This window comes from Talpa occidentalis, unplaced genomic scaffold, assembly GCF_014898055.3.
Source record: "Talpa occidentalis isolate TD23 unplaced genomic scaffold, MPIMG_talOcc4v2.1 talOcc4.3, whole genome shotgun sequence".
NCBI lineage: Eukaryota > Metazoa > Chordata > Mammalia > Eulipotyphla > Talpidae > Talpa > Talpa occidentalis.
In genome coordinates this window covers 29910486-29932965 of record NW_023603184.1, presented here as the reverse complement: position 1 = coordinate 29932965, position 22480 = coordinate 29910486, and the positions used below count along the sequence as shown (strand labels likewise).

Below are 22480 nucleotides of genomic sequence, written 5' to 3'. Positions count from 1 at the left end.
ACTAAGCAGTGTGGTTACTTTACACTGTATGGCCATTTTCCGGAAGTTGAAGTTGAAGTGATTAAATAACCTTCCCAAGATCACATTGCAATTAAATGGGATGTCCAGGTTTGGCTGACTCCAAAATTCATGCTCTTTCATACACTTTCTTCAGAACACCTGAAGGGGGGAGTCTATGTATAATAATAGTTTCTATTTCACGTAGTATGGTAAAAATTTCAGAAATTTTTCATAACTCTTACTTGACTCTTTGTAACAAAGTTATGAAAAAAAACTACCACTGCAACCTTACAGATAATAGAACTTGGTGTCAGTGATGTAATTTGTTGCAAATCCTACACTAGAAAGTAGGAGGTGGGACTTTTTTTTTTTTAAAGATTTATTTATTCATGCATCCAAGAACTGGGGTACAGGCCAGATGTGCAGGAGGGTGAGAGGATTCACCAGACACAGAGCGGGCAACAGAATAGGCAGACTGTTGAAATACACTGCTGAGGGGAGCAGCGGGTGAGACAGGAGAGGTAGCGCCATGTGGGTATCTCCCTGACCGGCCGGGATCAAACCCTCGCTGCAGAGGCCGCTTTGCTGCAGAGGCTACGGACAGCTTCACAGCACTGCGTTCAACCACCTGTGTCACCAGGGGAGGCCCAGGAGGTAGGGCTTTTAAGGAAACCTTCCTCACTTAAAATCTGATATTCCTTTTATTCTACCACAGGTGATGGTATCTACAAATTACAGTTGATACACTATGGAAGATAAATGTCATAATAAAATTAGAGAATCAAGAAGAGTCTTTTAAGAGGTCATGAAGTGCAAATTCCTCATCCACAGCTTTTAGAAAGAGACTGGCTCCTCTGGGAGCTCTCATTTCCTTGTTAGAGAATCTGGGTCCTTCATACTCCAGTGTTCTGCTTTTATTACTGAAGAGTTTATATTTAATCCATCTAGGTCTCTCCCCTTGTCTTCCCTCTTTCATTCACAGGTTTCAGATTACAAAACCTGTAAAAAATGTCCCTCCCACTCATGTCTCCCAGCAACCAGTTCTTTGCATAGGTCATGGAAGTTAATCAGTTTCTTGTGTATTTTTCCAGAGATATGCACATAAAACAAATACATAAACTATTTAACAACGTATCTTCTAGATTACTCCATATGAGCACATATAGTCATTTTTGAATGTCTGCATTCATATTGAGTGGATATTACATAATTTAAGCAATACTGACGGACATTTTACAATATTTATTGATGACTTTTCAGAACCAAGTTCATCTTGATTCAGATACTAAGTTTTTAGCAGATAAAGTAAAATGTGGTCCTATCAAAACAATAAAGGTGAACGAAGGTATACACCTGCTCAATTTTTAAATGTAAAATAAAATTAAATGAATTAAGAATTTTTTTTCCCTCCACCAAACCATCTGTGTACCTACCCATCTGTTTTCCACCCCCATTCTCTTTCCCCTCTTCCCTGTTTCCTCTGGTAACCATTATCTTCTTTTTGTCAAGTTCAAATTTTACTTCTATTGTTTGTGTGTAATTACTTTTTGGTATTTATAGTCTGCAAATGAACAAAACCATCCAAAATCTGCCTTTCACTTTTTGACTAATTTCACTCAACATAATCACCTCCAGATCCATCCATTTGTCCCAAATGCCACTTTTTCATCTTTCTTCATATCCGTTTAATATTCCATCGAATATGTGCTCCATAGTTTTTTAAAAAAAAATTATTTATTTGTTTGTTTATTTATTTATACAAGCACTGGGTAGAGTCAGAAGCATGGGAGGGTGAGAGAATTCACCAGAGACAGAGCTGTGAGCAGAGCAGGCAGACTGACGAAATACACTGTTGAGGGGAGCAGAGGGCGCGGCAGGAGAGGTCTATGCGCCATGTGGGACCCTCGCTGGCAGCTGGGGATCGAACTGGCTGTGCAGAGGCTGCGGGCAGCTTCGCAGCCTAGCGCTCAACCGCTGTGTCACAGGGGAGGCCCTGTGCTCCATAGTTTATCCATTCATCTGTGAAGGGCACTTATGTTGGTTCTATGATTTGGCAGTTGTAAACAGTGCTGCTATGTATATAGGTATAGGTAGGTCTATTCATACTGGATTTTTCATGTTATTTCGATAAATACCTAATAGCGACATTGCTGGGTCAATGGAATTTCCATTTTTTATTTTTGTGAGAAATCGCCATGCCATTCTCCACGGTGCTGTATCAGCTTGTTTTTCCAACAAGTTGGGTGAAAGTTCTTTCTAAGTGGAACCTCACTGACATTTGTTAATACTGTTCTTTTTTAATTGGGCCGTTCTCAAAGGGGTGAGGTGGTATTTCAGTGTGGTTTTCATTTGTATTTCTCATATAATAAGTAATATTGAATATCATATGAAACACTAAAGGCTATTTTAAGTTTCTAGTCTTTTACATTAAAAATAATGAATGAATGACTGCACATGATGTTTCTTTAATGTGCACATGTATCAGTATAAATTTCTAGAGTATGTGATCTTGTCTTTTTTGAAAGTTAGATTTTTTTTCATAGAAATAGTGTTTTCACTTTGAATGAAATTGCTTTTAATTGTCTTTTCTTTCTGGCAATAGTAGTTTATAATTTAAATAATATAAGTGTAACACGATTTTAAAAATTCATACATGCTGTATGACAGGTTAAAGAAAGTGTGATAAAAGCAATATTATTTTGTGGTCAGACCTAAATTTGCCAGTTCCAGCATAATGACTTTATGACCTTTGGAAGTCATCTAACCCCTAAGCCTCAGTGATCTCATCTGTAAAATTGGAATGATCATAGCCTTATAGAGTTGTCTAGAATTACAATATTTTATTCATCCTAAGGCATGTCCCCATCCATTTTAATGTCTCTGTTATTGACACTCCTCTTTATAAAAATGTCATAGTTGTGTTGTCACACTTTTTTCTTTCTTGGCATATGAAATAAGGATGGTTTTACAATTGATAGGATCTTAGATTCAATGAAGTTGGGCTATTCCACAAACTGGGACAGATGAGCTGTGTGAGGACATGATAAAATTAAGTGTGATGGGGATAGTTCAGTGGTGGAGGTGGGGAGATGGGTATAACAGGCAACTTCTGTTTTAGGGAAGCAATCAGTACAACAGAGCCACCACATGCTGGGAGGACAGTGCAGCTGGTTAATGACGCACAGGAGCACCTAATTCTAGATAGTATCTAGAAATCTGGGTGTATATATAAGTTGGAATTATGGCATATCGTAGGTGGGTAACAGAACTTTTTGGTCCAGGATTGAAATTTAGGAATTGTGTGCCTATTTGTGACTGGGAGGCTTTAAAATAATGAAACTATGGTAGAAAACATTTGCAAATCATATGTCTGATGCTGAGGGGGTTGTATCAAGAATATATAAGGAATACCTATACTCAACAATAAAAAGGTATATAACTGAATTTTTCCTAAGATGATACACAAATGACCAAGAAGCTTATAAAGAGATGTTCAATATCACATTTGGGAAATGCAAGTCAAAACTGCAAAGAGACACTATTTTACACCCAGAAGGATAACTAGAACCAAAAAGCCAGATTTTTAGTAACAAATGTTGGTGAAGGATATTGAGAAATCAGACCTCCAATGCTGATGGGAATGTAAAATGGTACAGCCACTTTGGAAAACAATATGAAAGTTCCTCAAGTAGTTAAACATAGAGCTATCATCTGATCTAGTAATTCCACTACTTAGATATATAGCCCAAAAAAAAACCCCAAAACCTTCATTCAAAAAAATTTGCATAGATTGTTCACAGCACATTGTTCATAATAGCCAAAATGTGGGAACACCACCAGGCCATCAACTGATGAATGAATGGGTAAATACAGTGTGTTGTGCCCATATACTGGCATACCACAAATGGGAATGGAGTGCTTATACTTGCTACAACATAGATGAACCTTGAAAACACGCTGAGTGCAGAAGCCGGGCACAAAAGGCAGACTGTTATATGATTCCATTTATACAAAAATGTGGTTTAGTCACCACAGGGCAGGTGGGAATGGGAAGGAAAAGGAAAAGGCAGCTCGTGGGTATTAGGATGGTGAAAGTGTTAATTAGACAGTGATAATGATTTCACAACCTTGTGAATTGCTTAAGAATCATTGACTAGTATACTTTAAATGGGTGAATTTTATGGTGTATGAACTATATTTCAATATAATTCTTTAAAAATTTTTTTTTTTTCAATATAATCCTTAAAACTAAAAAGAGATTCTGGTCCTAAGAATGGTCTGGATTACCTGCTGAGCAGATTATCAGTATGAGGGTTCAGAGTAGAGGGAACCCAATGATCATAGTTAGAACCCATATTGACTCGGAAAGTCCAGAAGAGGAGGGAGAAATGGGGATGTTGGGGCTTGGAGACCAATGGTTGTCTTGTGGCGGTCAGTCTGATAGGGGTCTCGCCATGCTTGCTGGCCCCGAACCTGCAGAGAGAACCTATGGGACCCCAGTGTGCGGAGTACCCTGATAAAGAGAGGAGGCTACAAGCAGGACTCGGGTTCAGCCCGGACACTTGTCTTGTGTCCCTTGCGGATTGAGGCTGTCTTGTTCATCTAAAGCATTTTGTTGAGGTCCAGGTGAGTTGGTGGTAAGGAAGGCTAAGCTAACCAAATCAGCATGGAAAGGGGTAGGGTGGTTGTGGCAGTTCCTGACAATTACAAGGTTCCGTGAAGGGAAGAACAAGTGGAAGGCGTAAAGACATGTGCCTTGGTGTGAAAAAGAGAAGTCCTGGAATTTACTCAAATCTCCTTTGGAGACAGTCTGGGGGTATGTATGAATGTCCACAAATGCATGGTTAGGCCGTCACTGTCCTTTCTGTTTATCAGTTCCTTCTCTCTGTGCCAGTCATCTTTTGGTTTAACGTTTTTTTGTTACTTCTTATCCTTAACCTAAAGCCTAAATGAAGTTTTATTCATTGAAACAAGATACAGTAATTGGAGGAATGGGGGCTTTAGAATAAATATATTAAATAAATAATATCAAATAAATACATTTAATCAAGCAAGGGAAATAAACTTTGTCATGTACATAATATAGGCCTCGGGCTTATTACTGCTTAATGGTTTTAAATATGCCAGTTCTAAAGGACGAATAAGTAGTCCTGTGGAGTTATGTACAAATGATTTGTAGGTATAAATAGTAGAGGGTTATCTTTATTGGGCAGTGCTGAAGCTTGCCTTGCCTACAAATGGTTTGTATGTGTGAATATGGATGATTGTCTGCTTAGGTAGGCAGTACCTGAGTTAAGCTCACCTTACTTGCAAATGGTTTGTATGTATAAATAATGGTGGTAGGCATGGCAGTGCTACTTTTGTCAAAAGTCTTCAGGCTCCCTCCGTTGGTATTTATGAATAAAATTTTTTGGTGGGATCTTGTCCAACCCAATATGTTAGTTAGGGAGGACAAAGAAGAAAGGGGAAACCATTCTCTTTTTCCCTTTTAAAATCTGTGGGTTTGGAAGGATAAAGAATAAGCTCAAGCTCCTTCAAGGAAGTAACACAAATGATGGTAGGAACAGTGAGTTAAGTGGTTTTGTGCCTGGAATGTTTTTAGGAGGTTCAAGACTGGGGAGAAGTAGAATAGGAGTTGAAAGGATGAAGAGGCTGCGATGGATAGGAGGAACCCCAAACACAAGTTTTCCTCCTAATTGTCTATTTTAGGGTTGGCTCGGTGCTGTGGAAAAGGAAAAGAAATTCTCTTCCCATTTCTTCTTGCGTCAGATGACTCTGGCTCAGGTTAACATTGGCTCAGGACCATATATCAGTGGTAACTTTTCTGGTCTGGCCTGAGGACCTAACTACAGTTTTTCCTTGGGGAAATGAATACCATATAACAGACTTAGAAACAAACTTTTGTAATAGAGCCCATTTGTAATTGGACTTTGTATTACACTTTTTCTAGTTATATACCAAACCCATTGATTCACAATCAGATATTGTATAAGAGACATATAGATCACCACTGAATTTGTACAGAAATTAAATGAGAGGCACACAATGGCTTTAGAAGTTTGATAAAATCAGCAACATTGAAAGCCTATGCTTTGTAAAAAAAAAAAAAAAGAAAAAAAACTTTATGGACTTAATGTAGCTTTTCTTATTTTGCATAGAGTTCTGGAAAGTAAATTATGGAGATATCTGTAGCTACTAGGTTAGATTAAATGAAATACTAATTTCAGCCAGAAAAAATTATGTGCTTGAATGAAGGAATATCAAGGATATTGGAAACATTTGATATAAAAATAAGGGAGTATGTTGCGGGGAACAAAGGTTCTCTGTGACTTGACAGCTGCTGTTAAAAAGTAATACCAGAAAGAGCCTGGCTCTGGTTCACAGCTGCCTGAAGTTACTGCAGTCTTCTCTAGTGTTACTAGCTGAATTTGCAATACTCTTGTTCTAGCAAATAGAGGCTACTGATAGCCAACCAGGTCCTTATACTCTGGGAAATCCCACCTCCCCATTAGGATTTTCATATAATTGCTAGGTTTCCCAACAACCAACATTTTGAGATTCTAATTATGCGCAAGGTACATTGTCCTAAGAAGTGTCAGGTGGGCCTTGACACATCCATTTTAGTTTTCTTGAAGCCCTAAAGACTGAGAATAAAGTCATAGTTGTCAGTTTACTCCCATATTTCAAGGACTTGCAGAGAGGGTGGTCTTATCTGACTTTGCACTTTTAGCCCTTACCTAATCTGCAAGAAATAGAAATAGTGAGTTAAGGATTCTACAACAGAGATGTTTTTGGAGACAGCTGTTACTGTTTTGTTTGTTGTTTGTTCTGTGTCTCTTCCCTTCTCCACACATAGAAGAGAGGAGGGGAATGCTCATTCCTTTCATTGAAGCCACATGGTGGGGGGAAGCAAGCTTTAATAGAATCATCCTGAGAACTTAACAGTTATCCCCTGGTGTTGGGGAGCATAAGGGCTAGGAGGGGAGTCTGGATCAAGAGCCTCCATGCAGCAGAACAGAGAAGAGAGAAAGAGGGCTGTAGTCAGTCTGCCCTTTAAAAGACAGTAGTTTCGGGCCTCCCCTGGTGGCGCAGGAGGTTGAACGCAGCGCTGTGAAGCTGTCCGCAGCCTCTGCAGTGCTGGTTCAATCCCGGCTGGCTGGCGAGCGTCCCACGTGGCGAGGCAGACTTCTCCTGTCTCGCCCGCTGCTCCCCTCAGCGGTGTATTTCAGACAGTCTGCCTGTTCTGTTCCCCACTCTGTCTCTGGTGAATCCTCTCACCCTCCCGTGCATCTGGCCTGTACCCTTGGTTCTGGTATAAATAAACAAACAAACAAATAAATAAATAAAAGACAGTAGTTTCCTTGAGCTTATGCTAGAGAGCCAATTTAAAGCCATTTAAAAAGGGACACTGCAGGGCCACCTAGAAGATGACACTAACCGGGAGGAAGTACCCATGGAAACTCCAAGGATTGAGGGTTGGAGGTCTCATTCAACTCCTGGGATTGTAGTTGGAGGTCCCCAACTTGGGGACTCTCCCAGGAAACCACTCATAAGAAAGTTAGCATGGACATCTGATTTCATTGGTGTGGCCCTTTTGACTTGTCTTTACCCCTTGAGCTTCAACCCTGAAGGAGTCAGAGACAGCCCTTTCAGGAGTAGAAAGGAGGCACAATCCTCCCCAGCCTAAATGCAGACTTCTCAGCTCTCTTTAGGAAAGGGAGAAAGAAGCTTTAATTTAGATGACTATTGACTAATGCTGTTAAGATACTGTCCTGAACTTATAATTATGAAATTACAGTGTTCTTGGAGCCAAAAGTGATTGAATAACAATTTATAATTGAAGAATAATTGGAAAAAAATGCCTTCTTTTTTTTTTTAAATGTGTGAATTACTTTTATTTTTTTAAATCCTAAATCTTTAATCAGCTATTCTTTTTTTGTAATTTTATCTATTTTATAATTAATTTTTAAAATTTTTTACATCATTGCTCATTTTTAAACAATATTTGCTTCCCCCATACCCTCAGTGTAGTCCCCCTAGAGTTTCCTTCACCAATGTACCCGTGCACCATCACCACAGTCCCCTGAGCTCCCCCCACCATCCCTCTCCCTCCTCCTCCCCTGTAGTATGTCTCTGATTTATAATTGTCTGTTTTTGCTTTGTTGTGTTTTGTACTATTACTGTTTTTGTACACTGATCTCTTATTGGGTTCCCCTATATTCCTGTTATAAGGGAAACCATCCGATATTTTTCTTTTTCCTTCTGGCTTACTTCACTGAGCATAAAGCTTTCTAGCTCCATCCACGTTGCTGTGAATGGCATGAGTTTGTCTTTTTTGATTGCTGAATAATAGTGCATTGTGTATATATGCCACATCCTCTTGACCCAGTCATCTATTTTTGGGCATTTGGGTTGTTTCCAGGTTTTGCTTATTGTAAATAGTGCTGCAATAAACATAGGGGTACAAGTGTTCTTTTGGATCAATGTTTTTGTGTCCTTTGGGTTGATCACTAGAAGTGGAACTGCCAGTGTCATATGGTAGCTCCATTTTTAGTAGACTGAGGAACCTCCAGACAGCTTTCCATAGTGGTTGAATCAGTTTGCACTCCCGTCAGCAATGTAGGAGAGTTCCTTTTTCACCACATCCTTGCCAACATTTGTTGTTGCTTGTTTTTTTGATATGTGCCATTCTTACTGGTGTAAGATGGTATCTCGATGTGGTTTTGATTTGCATTTCCCTGATTATAAGGGATGTTGAACATTTGGAAAAAAATTGCTTTAGATTTCATTTAGGAGCAAGGAAAAAATTTGGTCACAGAAGGGCTTTGAAAGAAAGTTTTTATACCCTGTTGAGTTTAGCTCAGTGTATCACTTAGGCAATCACATATATCAAAAGATAAGCAATTGTAAAAGGAAGTTGTAAGTACCAATTACGTGGTATACATAAAACTTGGTGATACTTATTTTCCAAATCACAATTCTTAAGATAGAATATTTGAACTTGGGGAAATCCAGACTATTTGTCATCTTATGAGTAAGAGGAATTCAGAGCATATTGAGATCATGGTTGGAGTGATCTGGTTGGAGTGTTGAAGGCCTTGCAAAGAGAGTGAGAAGACGTGGATCAGGCTTCACCAGCTATAATTTATTGAGGGCCTGTTGTGTGTCATAGGCTGTGCTTTATATGCCACATTCAGTATTTTTACTTTTAACGACAATCCTGCGAAGTTTCTGTTTTCACCTTTTAGACAAAGTGAGTTTTAGACAGGTTAAGTGAACTGCTCTAGTTTGTCCCAGCTAGTACAATGGTAAAGTTATATCTTGGTCTGTCTGATTACATCTCAGACTCTTTCTACTGCTCCCAGCTACCCTCTAGGCAGCCACTCACCAGGATAGAACAGGGATGGTATAACTTGGCAAAGGCTCCTAGCCTCGAGAATGGAGCATAAGCAGCACGTGTGGGGCATTATATGGGGCATAGCAGCTCTGAAACTCCAAGGGCAGGTTTGTGAGTCACACTCCCCTGCCCCACTCTGCCTTGGGTGCAGGTGTTAACATGTGTCTGTTCTTTGGGGAGATTTTTCCTTTTCTATTATCTTTATTTGGTGCCACATCTGAAGCGGGCAGTGGAATATACCCTTTTTAAATTAGCTCTCCTTACCATATTCTTTTGAGAAAAGGGGCAGTAGAGATGTTCATCAGTTTACTCCAGGACTGGGAAATAACATGACATCTGGACTAGAATTTCAGGTCTCATACTCCAGAAACCCATACATTTTCTTTTCTTCACACCACCTCCAGCAAGGGCTATATTTATAAACTCTCCTATTAACAGAAGACAAACCCTTATAAAACCTCATTTTGGTTTCTCATAATTTTAAATACATGTGTTGTGGATAAAGGTTATAATTGGAAAATACAAAGTGGAGAAGAGTAGAGAACTACAGAATTTTCTATCTGTTTCCTGACCTGGATTCTCTGTGTAGTATGGGGGAAAGAAGTAAATGAGGTGAATAGGATCTCAAGGCAGGAAAGTAGGGAATGTGAATTTGTCTTTGCTTTACTTGTTATTTTTCTTATTATTTTTACTCATATTTTACAGGTAAATAAAGGAATAAAAAATTGGAAAATTTTGCAAATTTTATGAACTAGCCAGAATTCTAGAACATGAACTTAATATCAGATTTGAGCTAAAATTGTTCTGCTTATAAGTTGGGGACCTTGAAGAAGTAGCATGTTTTTTCTGTGTCTCCTTTAAAAAAATCTGTAAGAGGGGATATTTGTCTAGAAGATCATTGTGAAAATGAGTTGGCAAAATGTGTATCACATAATACAAAGTAATATTCTAAACTCCCTGACACATGGTAAATGCTCCATAAATGAAGACTGCCATTAGTGAGATTAGGGATATTTTATTTATTTCTGGAGCAGTAGAAGCAGGAAGGGATGATGATAATCAACATCATCCTTACCTCCAGAGAGAGAGAGAGAGATAAAAGGAAGGAGAATTGACCAGGCAGGCAGCGTTTGATTTTACCGCTGGATCTCCCAATGATGAGTAGTGACTAGGCAAGTCATTACCTCTGACAAAAATCTCTGCCCTTGTGCAATTTACATACTAGTTTGGTGGTTGGGGGGGGGGTGGATAGTAAAAGCAAAAACAAAACATAAAGAAAACTGGAAAATAGTCTGACCAAGAAAAAAAATTCAGGCTTGTTGGTGAGTTGGTCCTAATGTAGAGTGAGCTTCAAGCTCAGGATTAAAAAGGACCCTTTCTGTCTTTGACTTGACCCTTTGTGTGGAACTTTTGTGCTCCCAAACCAGATTACAAAAATTATTTTAGATGAAAATTGTCAAATATGTGCAAAAGTAGAGGTAATAGTGTGACATATACTAGTAGATACATTACCCAGAGTTAGTAGTTATCAAAATCTCTTCCTCCTCATACCCTGTGTTCCTAAAGGTCTCCTGAGATTCTCTGAGTTTACAACTCCCCGGTGGTGCCCTAGGTATAGCCTCTTGTCCTGTTACATGCAGGAGTACTGAGTTGAGACAGTGTGCTGGGCTTTTCTGAGTTTCCCAGTTTTAGTAAATCAGCCATCCCCGTGTGTAGACCAGACCCCGCTCTGTGGCAGTGCTTGGGAACTGCACTTTCACCAGTAGCTTAGCGGCAGGAGAAAGTCCATGTTTACTTCTGCCCACTGAATGCAGAAGTTGTGTCAGCTCATTCTCTCCCCCTCACCCTCCCCCCAACTTTCTTCCTTAAGGCAGCTTCTTTGAATGGGGAGATGGTGAACTGGCAGTTCTGTTAGGCCAAGCAGAGCACCTGTTGAGCAATCTAGTGGCATATAACCAGGAATAATATTCCAGCTACACAGCATTATTTTTAGTTATTAAGGGCTTTCCACAACCTTACCCAGACCAGATTTTACCAGAGGAAATAGATCTCCCTGTCTGAATGGGAGAGCTCCCCTAGTCCTAACTCCTCTTTACCACTACTAACAGTGGAGGGACTTAGGGCCCCTTTGCTCTGCTTACTGCCAAGTCAGAGGGCAACTGGCTCTCTTTCTGGCTAGAATCCTTCACCTGAGAGCAAGGCAGCCCCCTACCCCCTCTCTCTTTCATCTCCCCCTTCTTCTGATCTCTGTCAGTCCATCTTCCTTTCCTGCCCTTGCCTGAACCTCTACTGTCTAATGCAGTGCAATACTCTGCTTCCTTTTTTCTTGCTTTCTGCTATAGAATATTCTTTTCTGGGTTGTGGCTGCTGACTTTTTTTTCAGACTTGGGAGAGACATATTTTCCGGCATTTTGCTGGGGCTCTGTGTTTACAGTTACAAGCGAATGTACACATAGCTCCTCTGCATGACTGCACTGTATTAACCACTTAGATGTTGTTGCCTTCTGAACAAGCATGTCATTGGCTTTTCATGCATTTTCTGTTCTTTGGCCAATAGCATTTTCACATTCCCATTCCCTTTGCCTCCAGTCATAGCAGAATTACTGAATGTTGTGTCAAAAGCAAGGGACTCTGTGAAAGTAGGAGACTTTGGCCCTGTAATGCTCCTTAAGTAATCGTCAAGCAAATAGAATGAAATCAAGAAAGCAGGAATGATTAGTTAAAGGATTTCAGGTAGTAAGAAATAAGGCTTTGAATGGTGAACAGCACAGATCAAAGTAGAGGGCTTTGCATACTGTGAAAAGAAAGCCCTTAATCCTGTAAGCGGCAGGGAGCCATTTAATTTGTATGTCTTAAGGAGGTATTAAAAAATGTGCAAAAGTCTTAAAATGTGTATAAGAAAAGTATACAAAAAAGCAGGCAAATCTTACATACAGCTTGATGAATTCGTATATAAGGATATACCTGTTTAATTATAGCTCAGATCCAGAAAATATCTCCAGAACCCCAGAAGGGAAGTTTTTATCTTGATTTACACATTTTTGGATAACAAGTCTCATGATGTAACTAGGACTTATTACAGCTGTTCTTGGATTAGCAAGCCTTTATTCATACCTTTTAACTGTATGACAAAAATAATAGAGTGATTTTTATGGTTAACATTTATTAGTCATCGGCATGTCTTGATACTTCACATGCATTACTTCCTTTTATCTGCTCCTTAAGGTTTTATTTCTATCCTATTACAGATGCTGAAGGTTGGAGAGAGATCTGATTTGCCTCAGGTCCCACAGCTAGAAAGTGGAAGTTAGAATTAAATCCACTACTGTCCATCATTAGAGACTGCTTTCTTAACGGTGATCTGGTGCCTTAACTATTTGATACCCATGTTTAAGTAACAAAGTTAGGTCTTTGTGGTGGAAGTGGCTTTGTTACTGCACTTGATGAATGTTCTTTTTAGGTTTATTCAGACCTGTTCTTATTACAATTATGATGAAGAGGTCATTGACTCTGACAATCAGGACCCAAAGTGATGTTCCTTAGGGTGGATCTTTTTGAGGAAAGCATCTTTTTGATGCTTTCAATGAGGATAATTCTCAAATCTATATGTAGCAAGATGATGGCCTCTATGGACAAATTATCAGAATAGGACACAATGAAGATGAAGTGTGGACCTAAGCATCCAGAAATTCCAACAATTAATTTGTGTTAAAAATTAATGAGTGGAATAAATGCAAGCCAGTTTTAGCTAGCAAAATGGCAAAATGTTTATTAAGATGATGGTTCAAGAGCTAAGACATCCAAAGAAAACATGAAACTTCCACTGCCACTGAAAGAAAAATCAATTTATTTCAATGGGCCTCAATGGGGAGGGATCATGCAGCAAACTTAGGCATAAACTGAGAGGAGTCAATGAAATTCAGGTTATACAAGAAGAAAGCACGTAGGCAGTGTCAGATTGTGGCGGAAAAACATGTTGCAGGAAACTAGTCTTAAAATGATATAAACAACTTGCTTTATCCCACTTGTTTAGTGAAAGACTACAGTTTTACCTTGTTTAGAGTAGTGGGTACAAAGAATGCAATTGCCAGTTGTATTTACCTTTTGAAGAGGTGTGGATGCCAAAAAGAAGTTCAGAATTGTTTTTGATATGTTCATCTTTATCAAAGTGGGCATGGGTGGTGATGAAAGGTGGCTTTCCACTAAAAGCTGCTCCTGTTGGTCAGTGTTTCCTTTACAGACTGTTAAACAATCATGTGTTTAAGTGAAACCACCAAAAGGGAAATAAGATTATGGATACTGAATTTTGTGATTAAAGTTAATCCTAAAATATAATTAAAATGTGGAAAGTGTCCTTCAAACATAAAATAAATACGTAAAGTCACATTGGCAGGCAGATCTGAATTGTCTCCTCTCCCTGCCTTCCCCAAACCAGAGGTTTCATTACTGCTCTGTTCAGAATTCCTGCTTTGGGTCGCTTTCTGGTGTTTGTGCTGGTCACTTGAGAATGCCTGATATCTGGAGCCTGCAGGTCCAGTTGCCAGGAACCTTTGCCTAAAGAATGGCTGAACACCTTCGGCACTGGATCCTAGCGTTAAACTGTCTTCCTTCAAATCATTCCTTTAGATTTTGTATTGAGCCCGTTGGGAAACGGACTTTTGAGGAATGCAGTCAAGAAGGGGGATGGCAAAGGAGTTGCCCCAAACAAAAGAAGGATGATGTCAGTGCCCCAGCTCTTGGCCCTTTGTGACTGAAACTGTTTCTGAAATTTTGTGAAATGAAATACATGGATTTTTTTTTCTTGAGATGTTTTCCCTACTTACTCTGACACCTTAACTGCCCTTTCCCTGGTAATGATTGCAGAAGATCCCGGGCTCTGATAACAGAAGAGAGAAATAGAATTTTAGATTAAAAAAAACAACAAAAGTATTAGTAAAAGGTTAAAGTTGAGATTTCTAAAAATGAAAAGAATCCTAAAATCAAGTTTCCTTATAATAAACAAGGCAACTGGAAGGGGAACAAGACAAGGTGTAAGAAAAGAAGGGGGACTGCCGCGGACCAGCACAGCAGTAGACGATGAGGCCACCTCAGGGTTGAGAGAAGCGTGCAGGGTGGTCAGGGCGTCGGTGAAAGAAATGACAAACAGACACACTTCAAGAGTGAAAATCTGAGTGTCATTTTCTTTAAGTTTGTGACCAGTATATATATGTTTTCCAAAAGCACAGGAATGAATATCAAAGAAATTAGCTTGCTCTTGGGCTCAGTCTATCACCATCAGGGAGGTGATCTACATAACAAACAATGACCATTATAGAAGAAAAAAGGAAGTTTAGAAAGACAGATAAGGGATTAAAGTTTGTCTTGTAGTGGTTCCTGGTGGTCGTTATCTATTGATAAGCTTCTGTCTTTTCAGGGAACTTCTGCTGAACTTCCTCTGCTTCAGGGTGTTATGCTGTTCTCCCCCTGCGCGCTGGTTGCCCAGCCGGACCTAGGGACCGTGGCGAAAGCCATTCCTAAAGGTCACTGCGGGGGGAGGTGCAGCAGGTATGTAGGGTTTTGCTGTTCTCCCCCTGCGCGCTGGTTGCCGGACCTAGGGACGGTTAACCCTAAAGGTCACTGCAGGGGGAGGTGCAGCAGGGGACGAAGAAGGTGGCAGGTGGACTCTTGCAGGCCTCGTGTTGTCTTCTCCATTGTTTCGTTCTTAGGACAAATGCTTACCATTGGATTGTAAATATGTCTGAATTATAACTTACTGTGCTTTTCTATTAATATAACTGGAGATCTAGATTCTTAAGTATGTTAAATTAATTAGGAAAAAAAACCCCTGCAGTAGATGTATATATAATCTCTTGTGTATTTCGGTATGAAACATCAGAGGTACTTAGTACCTTTCTCCACTTGGAAGGTATTCAGAATGGACTTTATATAATGGGGAATTGACATAGGATAAACTTTAATATAATGGATATTGATCAGTTCTGGATAAGTGGGATTTGATAAAGTTACACTGGTACTTAAGTAGGCAAATAACCACAAATTTTAAAATAAGATTATTTTTCTTAATAGTCCTATTTTGTGACGGATTATGATCCAACCATCGAGGATTCCTATACAAAGCAGTGCGTGATAGATGACAGAGCAGCCCGACTAGATAGTAAGTAAGCTTTCTTTATTTGGTAGTTCACATACCATTTTTCAAAAGGTGAATTCTGTTTTCTGCTAGGTTATGTGGTACAATTGAAATACTGTAATGCTTAACATCAGATTGAAACATCTAATAAGAAAATCTTGAATATAAACCCATCTCTTTCACTAGTTTTGACTGATGAAGCTGCATACATCAGTCAAGGCAATTAAACTATTCCTTAGTAAATGTAATGCAAAATGATAATTGGATTGTTCTTGTTTTGTAAAACTAGTCCTGCCATTGTAATCTGTTGAAGTTGTGTTTATTGGGACATTTGGAAAAAACCAGATCAGGCCTCAACTCTGCCTGCATTTTGGCAAAGGTTAAAATGGGTGAAGTGAATATAGAAAAAGCTTCAGTATTTAACTTGCTTAGACTTTATAGCACCAGAACCTTTGAACAAATTGTGTATTGTGCATGGCTAAAACTTCTCACCTGTCCACTAAAGAAAGTCATGTTCTTTTACCCACAGAGATCGAGAAATACACTAGCCTCTGCCATCTTGAAAGTGTGATAATTGGGGAATAGTCCACATTTTCTTTCTTGAATTTACAGTTACCTTTTCAGTTCTTTCCACAGAGGAGCCGAAGCATCCATATGACAGCAGAGGTTATTTGACTCTATCTCCATAGATGTATTTGATATTTTTAACCTTGTAATTGGTATGCTAACATATTCTTAACTGCAAAATCAGTCTGTACTGATGAAGATAACTCTGAAACTGTCTACCATTAGAATATATTTGTCTTCAGTACTGAGAATAAAGTGCTAAGAGGCGAGTGCATTTCTTTATGTACCAAGAATGGTGTACTCTAAAGGATATACACTGACTGGGACTGTCCTTGTGGAGAATCCATTCATATAAAATGAAAATATGAACACAGTTGTTTGTTGTTTCTCCTTTAGTTCTGGATACAGCAGGACAAGAAGAGTTTGGAGCTATGAGAGAACAGTATATGAGAACTGGAGAGGGTTTCCTGTTGGTCTTCTCAGTCACAGATAGAGGCAGGTTTGTACCAATATGAAATGTAGACCCACTTTTCATACCTAGATGACGATTTCATTGAATTTGATTTTCTTGTTTTGATAGAAAAAAAGAAAAGTAATAAAATACTAAGTGGGCATGAAACTTGCTGAATTCTGATACCTGACCAAATTGATCAATTTCTTTTTGTATTTTTAGTTTTGAAGAAATTTATAAATTTCAAAGACAGATTCTCAGAGTAAAGGATCGTGATGAGTTCCCAATGATTTTAATTGGTAATAAAGCAGATCTGGATCATCAAAGGCAGGTGAGAAGGAATTTGCTGCTTGGAAACCAATTGTAACCATGTAAAATGAAGATATATTTAATGAAAAAATAAAAAATTCCCAGGATCAAAAAAAGGCTCTAATTGTGGCACACTGGATTTTAGAGAAGTAAACTACAAGTAAATATTTTCAGAGAAAAAGAAGTAAATTTCCTGTTTGCAATAGGGAAGAAATACAAAGGAAGTAGATCTGAGGAATTTAGTTTTCATGTTATTCTACATAGAACTCCAGTGGACTTTGCCGCAAGTATTTGTCCTAGCTCTCTTCACAGGTTACATTTTCCTGGGTAACACCCAAAACTCTAGTGCAGTGAGATAATCTTAAAGTTAACCCTGAAAACCTAATTGACTCAATATTTTTTTTAAAGATTTATTTATTTATGCATGCAAGAATTGGAATACAGGCCAGAGGTGTGTATGTGTGTGGGGGTGGTGGGGGTGGTGAGAAGATTCACCAGAGACAGAGTGGGGAACAGAACAGGAAGATCAACTGAAATACACTGCTGAAGGGAGCAGTGGGCGAGACAGGAGAGGTCTGCTGTGCCATATGGGTAGCTCCCTGGCCAGGGATCCAACTTGTGCTGCAGTGGCTGCAGATAGCTTCATAGGTTGTGTCTTTAACCCTTGCGCCACCAGGGAGGCCCTAATTGATTCAATATTAATGCTCAATTACTTCATTTAAAGAATGGCTTTGATTTAATTGGCAGTGTGTGGATTTTTCTGAAGTCCCACTAATAAGTGAATTTTCTGTTGTCACGTTGCCTAGTTCTAATACCGGTGACCTACAAGAAAAGTAGAATAAGTTTTACTACTCGGTCTCTTTCATATATGAATTAGTACGTGTAATGTCTGCAGATATTCAATATATTGTGCCACTTTGACTTTGTTTTATGTCATAGGATCACAAAAGTTCATGTATGTTTTTTATTTTTGTGAGAACTATAGGCTCTTAGAGTAAAATAAAGAGCAGCGTGGTAAGAGAAACAATATGGGGGATGATTAAGTTTCATATTTCTACCGTCTGAAAGATGTGTAGTTTTCTAGAGTCAGTTCATCTGTATTTTTTTCTCTGCCTAAACCATATACATAATCATAAATTTTACATATATATATATATATATATATGCTGAATGATTTAGATGTGTAAACCAAGGAGAAAAGCGAGTGGCTATGACATCTGACAGCTTGGTTTGTTCATTCCTGTGGATTCTACTATCTAAAGGATAGGCACAAAGAACACTTATGTGCCTCTTTATGCCTTGTCTCCTCTTTCTTAGTTCCCTTATCGCCTACACTTGGGCATAGTGACTCCTCACAGTCGTGCCCATTAAATCCATATGGTGGTGACTCCACGTCCCTGCACTTTTTCCTAGTTCACTCATTTCTCACTTGTTTGGATGATTATTACTTAGTCTCATTCTTAAACTTACACACTTTTTACCCTTTCCTCAGCTGATGATGAATGGTGGCCTGTTTCACTGGGAAATTTCTTCCTGTCCCAACCTCCTTACATACTAACCTAAGTGAATATGTGCCCCACTTACGTGGATAAACTGCTCACCCTGCTGTGACCACCTCTCCAGTAGGTACTGGATCCTGTTCCTTTCACCAGCTCAGGGACATCACCCCAGTGATTGTTCCATCTAGTACATGATCATTCCGACCAGCATATAACAAGCTGCGGTGTCTGTTGTCTTTAAAACAAAAATTAACTGCAGCAACATCTTTTTCTTAATTTCACATTTCTTTTTGTTGTTCCTCCTTAATAACAAAGCTCTCTAAAAGTATTATCTACATTGGCTGTACTTACTTTCCTGCCATTCCTGCTTGCTCTGACCCCAGGCACTCAGTGCCCCATCAAAGTCACCACTTGCGTAGATGTTGGTAACATTTGACACAATTACTCACACACTTCTTTTTGAAGCACTTGTTTACTTTGCTTTGTGGCACAGTTCCCTACGCCTCCTCCCTCCTTCCCAGTGCCCTCTGTTGGCTCCTCATGTCCTTATCTATCTCAGGTATTTTAGGGTTCAGCTACTCTGGGCTCAGATATTCACAGACAAGCATACTTTATCTTTGGTCTCTCTTCACAGTTAGGCTGTTGTTCTGTGATGTCTTGGCACCCTTACTTGTCTACAGCTGACCCTGGGTAGACTGTAGGGATCCCATAAATACTTATTTTCCCCTGTTCAGTAATTTTTACTTTTTGGCTTTTTCTTTAAGTTCTTAGTAATCAGTCTGGCTTGCATTAGTTGTTAACCCAGTTTGTTCTTTTCTGCCTTTGGCTTGGACATGGTCTATTGGGCTTTCCTCTAGTTTCTAGCCTATTTTCTGTTAGATAGCAAATGCCTGTTTCTTATGTTCTTTGAATTTGGGGGTCAGCTCTGGACATTCCTACCACTGGCTCCAAAGATCCTCAACTTGTCAAGGTAAGGAGATTGTTAGAAGTGACGCTGCATGTTTCCTTTCGACTTCTGTATCTCTGGATTAGCTTCTTTTCCCCATTCATCCATCCGCCCATCCATCCAGTATTTATTCAGCCCTTTTTCCTAGGAATTGATGACAGAGTAGTAGAAAAAGTAGTCATTGAAGTTTACATTAAATGAAAAGAGATATGTAGAATTAGAATGACTATTTTGTGTTGCCACATATCTGGCTCCTTAGAGAAACACTAATCATTTTGTTTATCGTATCAGAGGTGCAGTAAGAAAATGTAGGTAAATGATTTGCTTGTCCTTGCAAAAATATAAAGCTAAGTATGACAGCACATTAATTCTGAAATTTAATACAGTATGAGCTTGGATTGTGGACTTCATGATCTATCTGATTTCAAGTTCCCTGTGCTTGACTCAGCCCTGTCTAGAATTGACAGGAATTGTTTTTGCTTTCTGTTTTTATCCCCCTCTTTCCTTCATGGCTTATTTTAGCTTCCCAGTAATTATTGGTGCTTAATTATTAGTGGCCACTGCTAATTCAAGAAAAGAACCCATTATACAGTACTACTAATAATAGATACCTAGGCTTGCTAACTCCCATTCCTGTTATTTCTTTGACCCTCAGTGTGCCCCTGCACCTTCCTAGAGAAAAGGATCCCTCCTTCTTAAGTAATAGAGTAACAGTCTTCCAGCTTTACCTGCTTGTGCCTTGTCTGTATCTAAAAGGCTCATAGCATTGAATGTATGTGCCATAAGGACTTAATAGTTTGTTCATGCTCTGACCCTAGTAGCACAACAAATAAAAGCTTCATTAAATATTAAATATTTGCTGAATGAATCAGGTCATCAGTGAACAAGACATCAATATGATGATTCTACATAATAGATATTTTTTAAAAACAAAACACATTTTGCTTCTGTAAACTCAGGTTATTAATTAACTCATTATATTCCTAAGTAAGTATTGCAACATTGTGGTCTATCCTATTAAGCCCAGTTTGTTCAGACAAAATTGCTTTCCTGTTCCCATTTTGCTCTTCTGTATTTGGAGATTATCTATCCATCCATCCATCCATCCATCCATCCATCTAGATATGTACTTATAGAATAGCTATATCAGTATATGCATATGTCCATATTCTTGTGAATTTCTACTAATGTTCACTGAGTCTCACTAGAGGTTCCCATATATAGATCTGTGAATTTGTTGTATCAGATTTGGCTTGGTTGTTTTAAGCAAAACATTTTTGTGTAGCGCTTAGATCTACCAAATCAGAATATCCAGGAGATAAGGTGTTGTCAGTATTTGGTATCTTTATAAAATTCTCTAATTCAGGGAACCTCTAGGAAATCCTCGTGTGTGTACTTGCTTTGGCTTTGTTCCATATAGTATCCTTTTTGTTCATTTTTATTTGCTTTGATGGTAATGATACTTTTTTATTTCATTATTAAAAATTATACTACACCAGTGATTTCCAAAGCAGCTTTATATTTAGAGAGTTCTTGAGCAGAAATGTGTTTATAAACTTTGCTGACCTCAGTTCCTGGAAGACAGTGATGTGAAACTATCCTTTAAAAATAAATAAATGAAGCATGTAAACAGCCTTCACAGTGGGATTGTTTTATCATCCAGACTGTTCATTAATTTTTCCCACTAGGTATAAAAATAGGTCATTTGCTGTTCCTCTCTAGCAGAATTACATTTTGGAGGAAGGGTAGGGTAAGATGCCCTTTTGAAGAGTGATAGAGCATAAAGACAAATAGCAAAATTCTTAAGGGCCTTTTTATTTCCCTCTCCATATCAAATTTATGTCAATAAAGTAAGTAAGTTATAGAGATTGATTTCAGATATTTTAATTTTTCTTAACATCTTTTCTGTTACTTGAAGACATTTATTTGATTGGTCTCTATTTGCTCAGATACTTGTTTAGTTAACTACTACAGCTTTTCTTAGGCTCTGGGTGTATATAGACAAATCTGCCTTACTCCCTTGCTACAAAGGTCCTTATGGTGGGAGAATGAGACAGCAAAATGGTGTGTGGTTTGTTAAGACTTTAGTCACTGGTGTGTCAGAGGGTGTTTTGGGTGCTCTGGGATGCTGTTCTAAAACAGCATTAACACTTTGGGGATGTTTCAACTGCTTGCATCTTGAGCTATTAGTGAGAAACAAATTGAGCAGAGATAGCTTTGGGAGAAAAAAGATTGACATTCCAGGATAAAGGAACAGAATTTGTGACAACTTGGAGATATTTTTGTAGGAAGAAATTTCCTGTGTCAAATTTTCCTAAAATAGGAATTTTTCTTTCTAAATGGATGGTTCTGTGAAGCGTTCTTTCCTTACATGTTTACATTATTGTAAATTGCTTGCTTGATTGGATTGATATTTCAAAACCATAATCCTGATAGTATATTTGTTGTTTTGAAGAGAGGTGGGGTAAATTTAAAAATTACATAAACTTGCATATACCAGAGCTTTGTAAAATCTATCTGCTACCCTTTGTAACACAACAGGATAAACTATTATAAAGTAACTCGTAGATGTATATATATTTATGTAATAACTTAATGCTATCACATTGAAGTTGCTGAATTTTAGGAATGAAATCTGAAATTGGAGAGCAAATTGCCTGAAAAAATTAGAGGGAACACTACCTTAAACTTAGATGGGACCAGAAATAATTTTTCTGATCAGAATTACCTTGTAATTCTTGTTGTATTAGGTTGTCCAAATAACTGCATTCCAGAAGAAAATTTAAGGATACAGGAATACAAATTATCTAGTCCCCAACAGATAATAATCTAGTACCCAGACATCCCTCAAAAATTAGCAAGCATCTAAATATAAGCAGGAGAAAGGACCCATAATAAGAAGAAAAAAACAACAAATGAAAATGGACCCAGAAATGACCCAGATGAGTAAATAGAAACATCAAAACAAGTATTATTATTATCATCTTCCATATGTCCAAGAAGCTAGAGAAAAAACTGAAGGTTAAGTTGAGATGTAAAAGATCAAAATCAAACTTCCAGAACTTTAAAACTACAGTGTTTGGAGATGAAAAATACACTGAAGGGGGATTAACAGAAGTTGTGATAAAAAATTTCAAAATTTAATGAAAACTACAAATGCACATATCTAAGAAGTTCATCA

The 22480-nt window shown here is 38.5% G+C and overlaps 1 protein-coding gene across 4 annotated transcripts in view; it reads left to right on the top strand.

The window, feature by feature from the left end:
• The window catches only part of RRAS2 (RAS related 2), a 75066-nt gene that overhangs the window by 43115 nt on the left and 9471 nt on the right, over positions 1-22480 (top strand). For 3 of the 4 annotated variants that reach the window (XR_008553478.1, XM_037522701.1, XM_054699389.1), the window contains exons 2-4: positions 15464-15551; positions 16491-16593; positions 16768-16876. Coding sequence is in view for 3 of the 4 variants with exons in the window: in XM_037522701.1 (XP_037378598.1) it covers positions 15464-15551; positions 16491-16593; positions 16768-16876 (300 nt within the window). In the remaining variant the exon portion in view is untranslated. Of the gene's footprint in view, positions 1-14920; positions 14942-15463; positions 15552-16490; positions 16594-16767; positions 16877-22480 lie in introns of those variants that run through there. The other variant, XM_037522702.2, reaches the window with a different exon arrangement.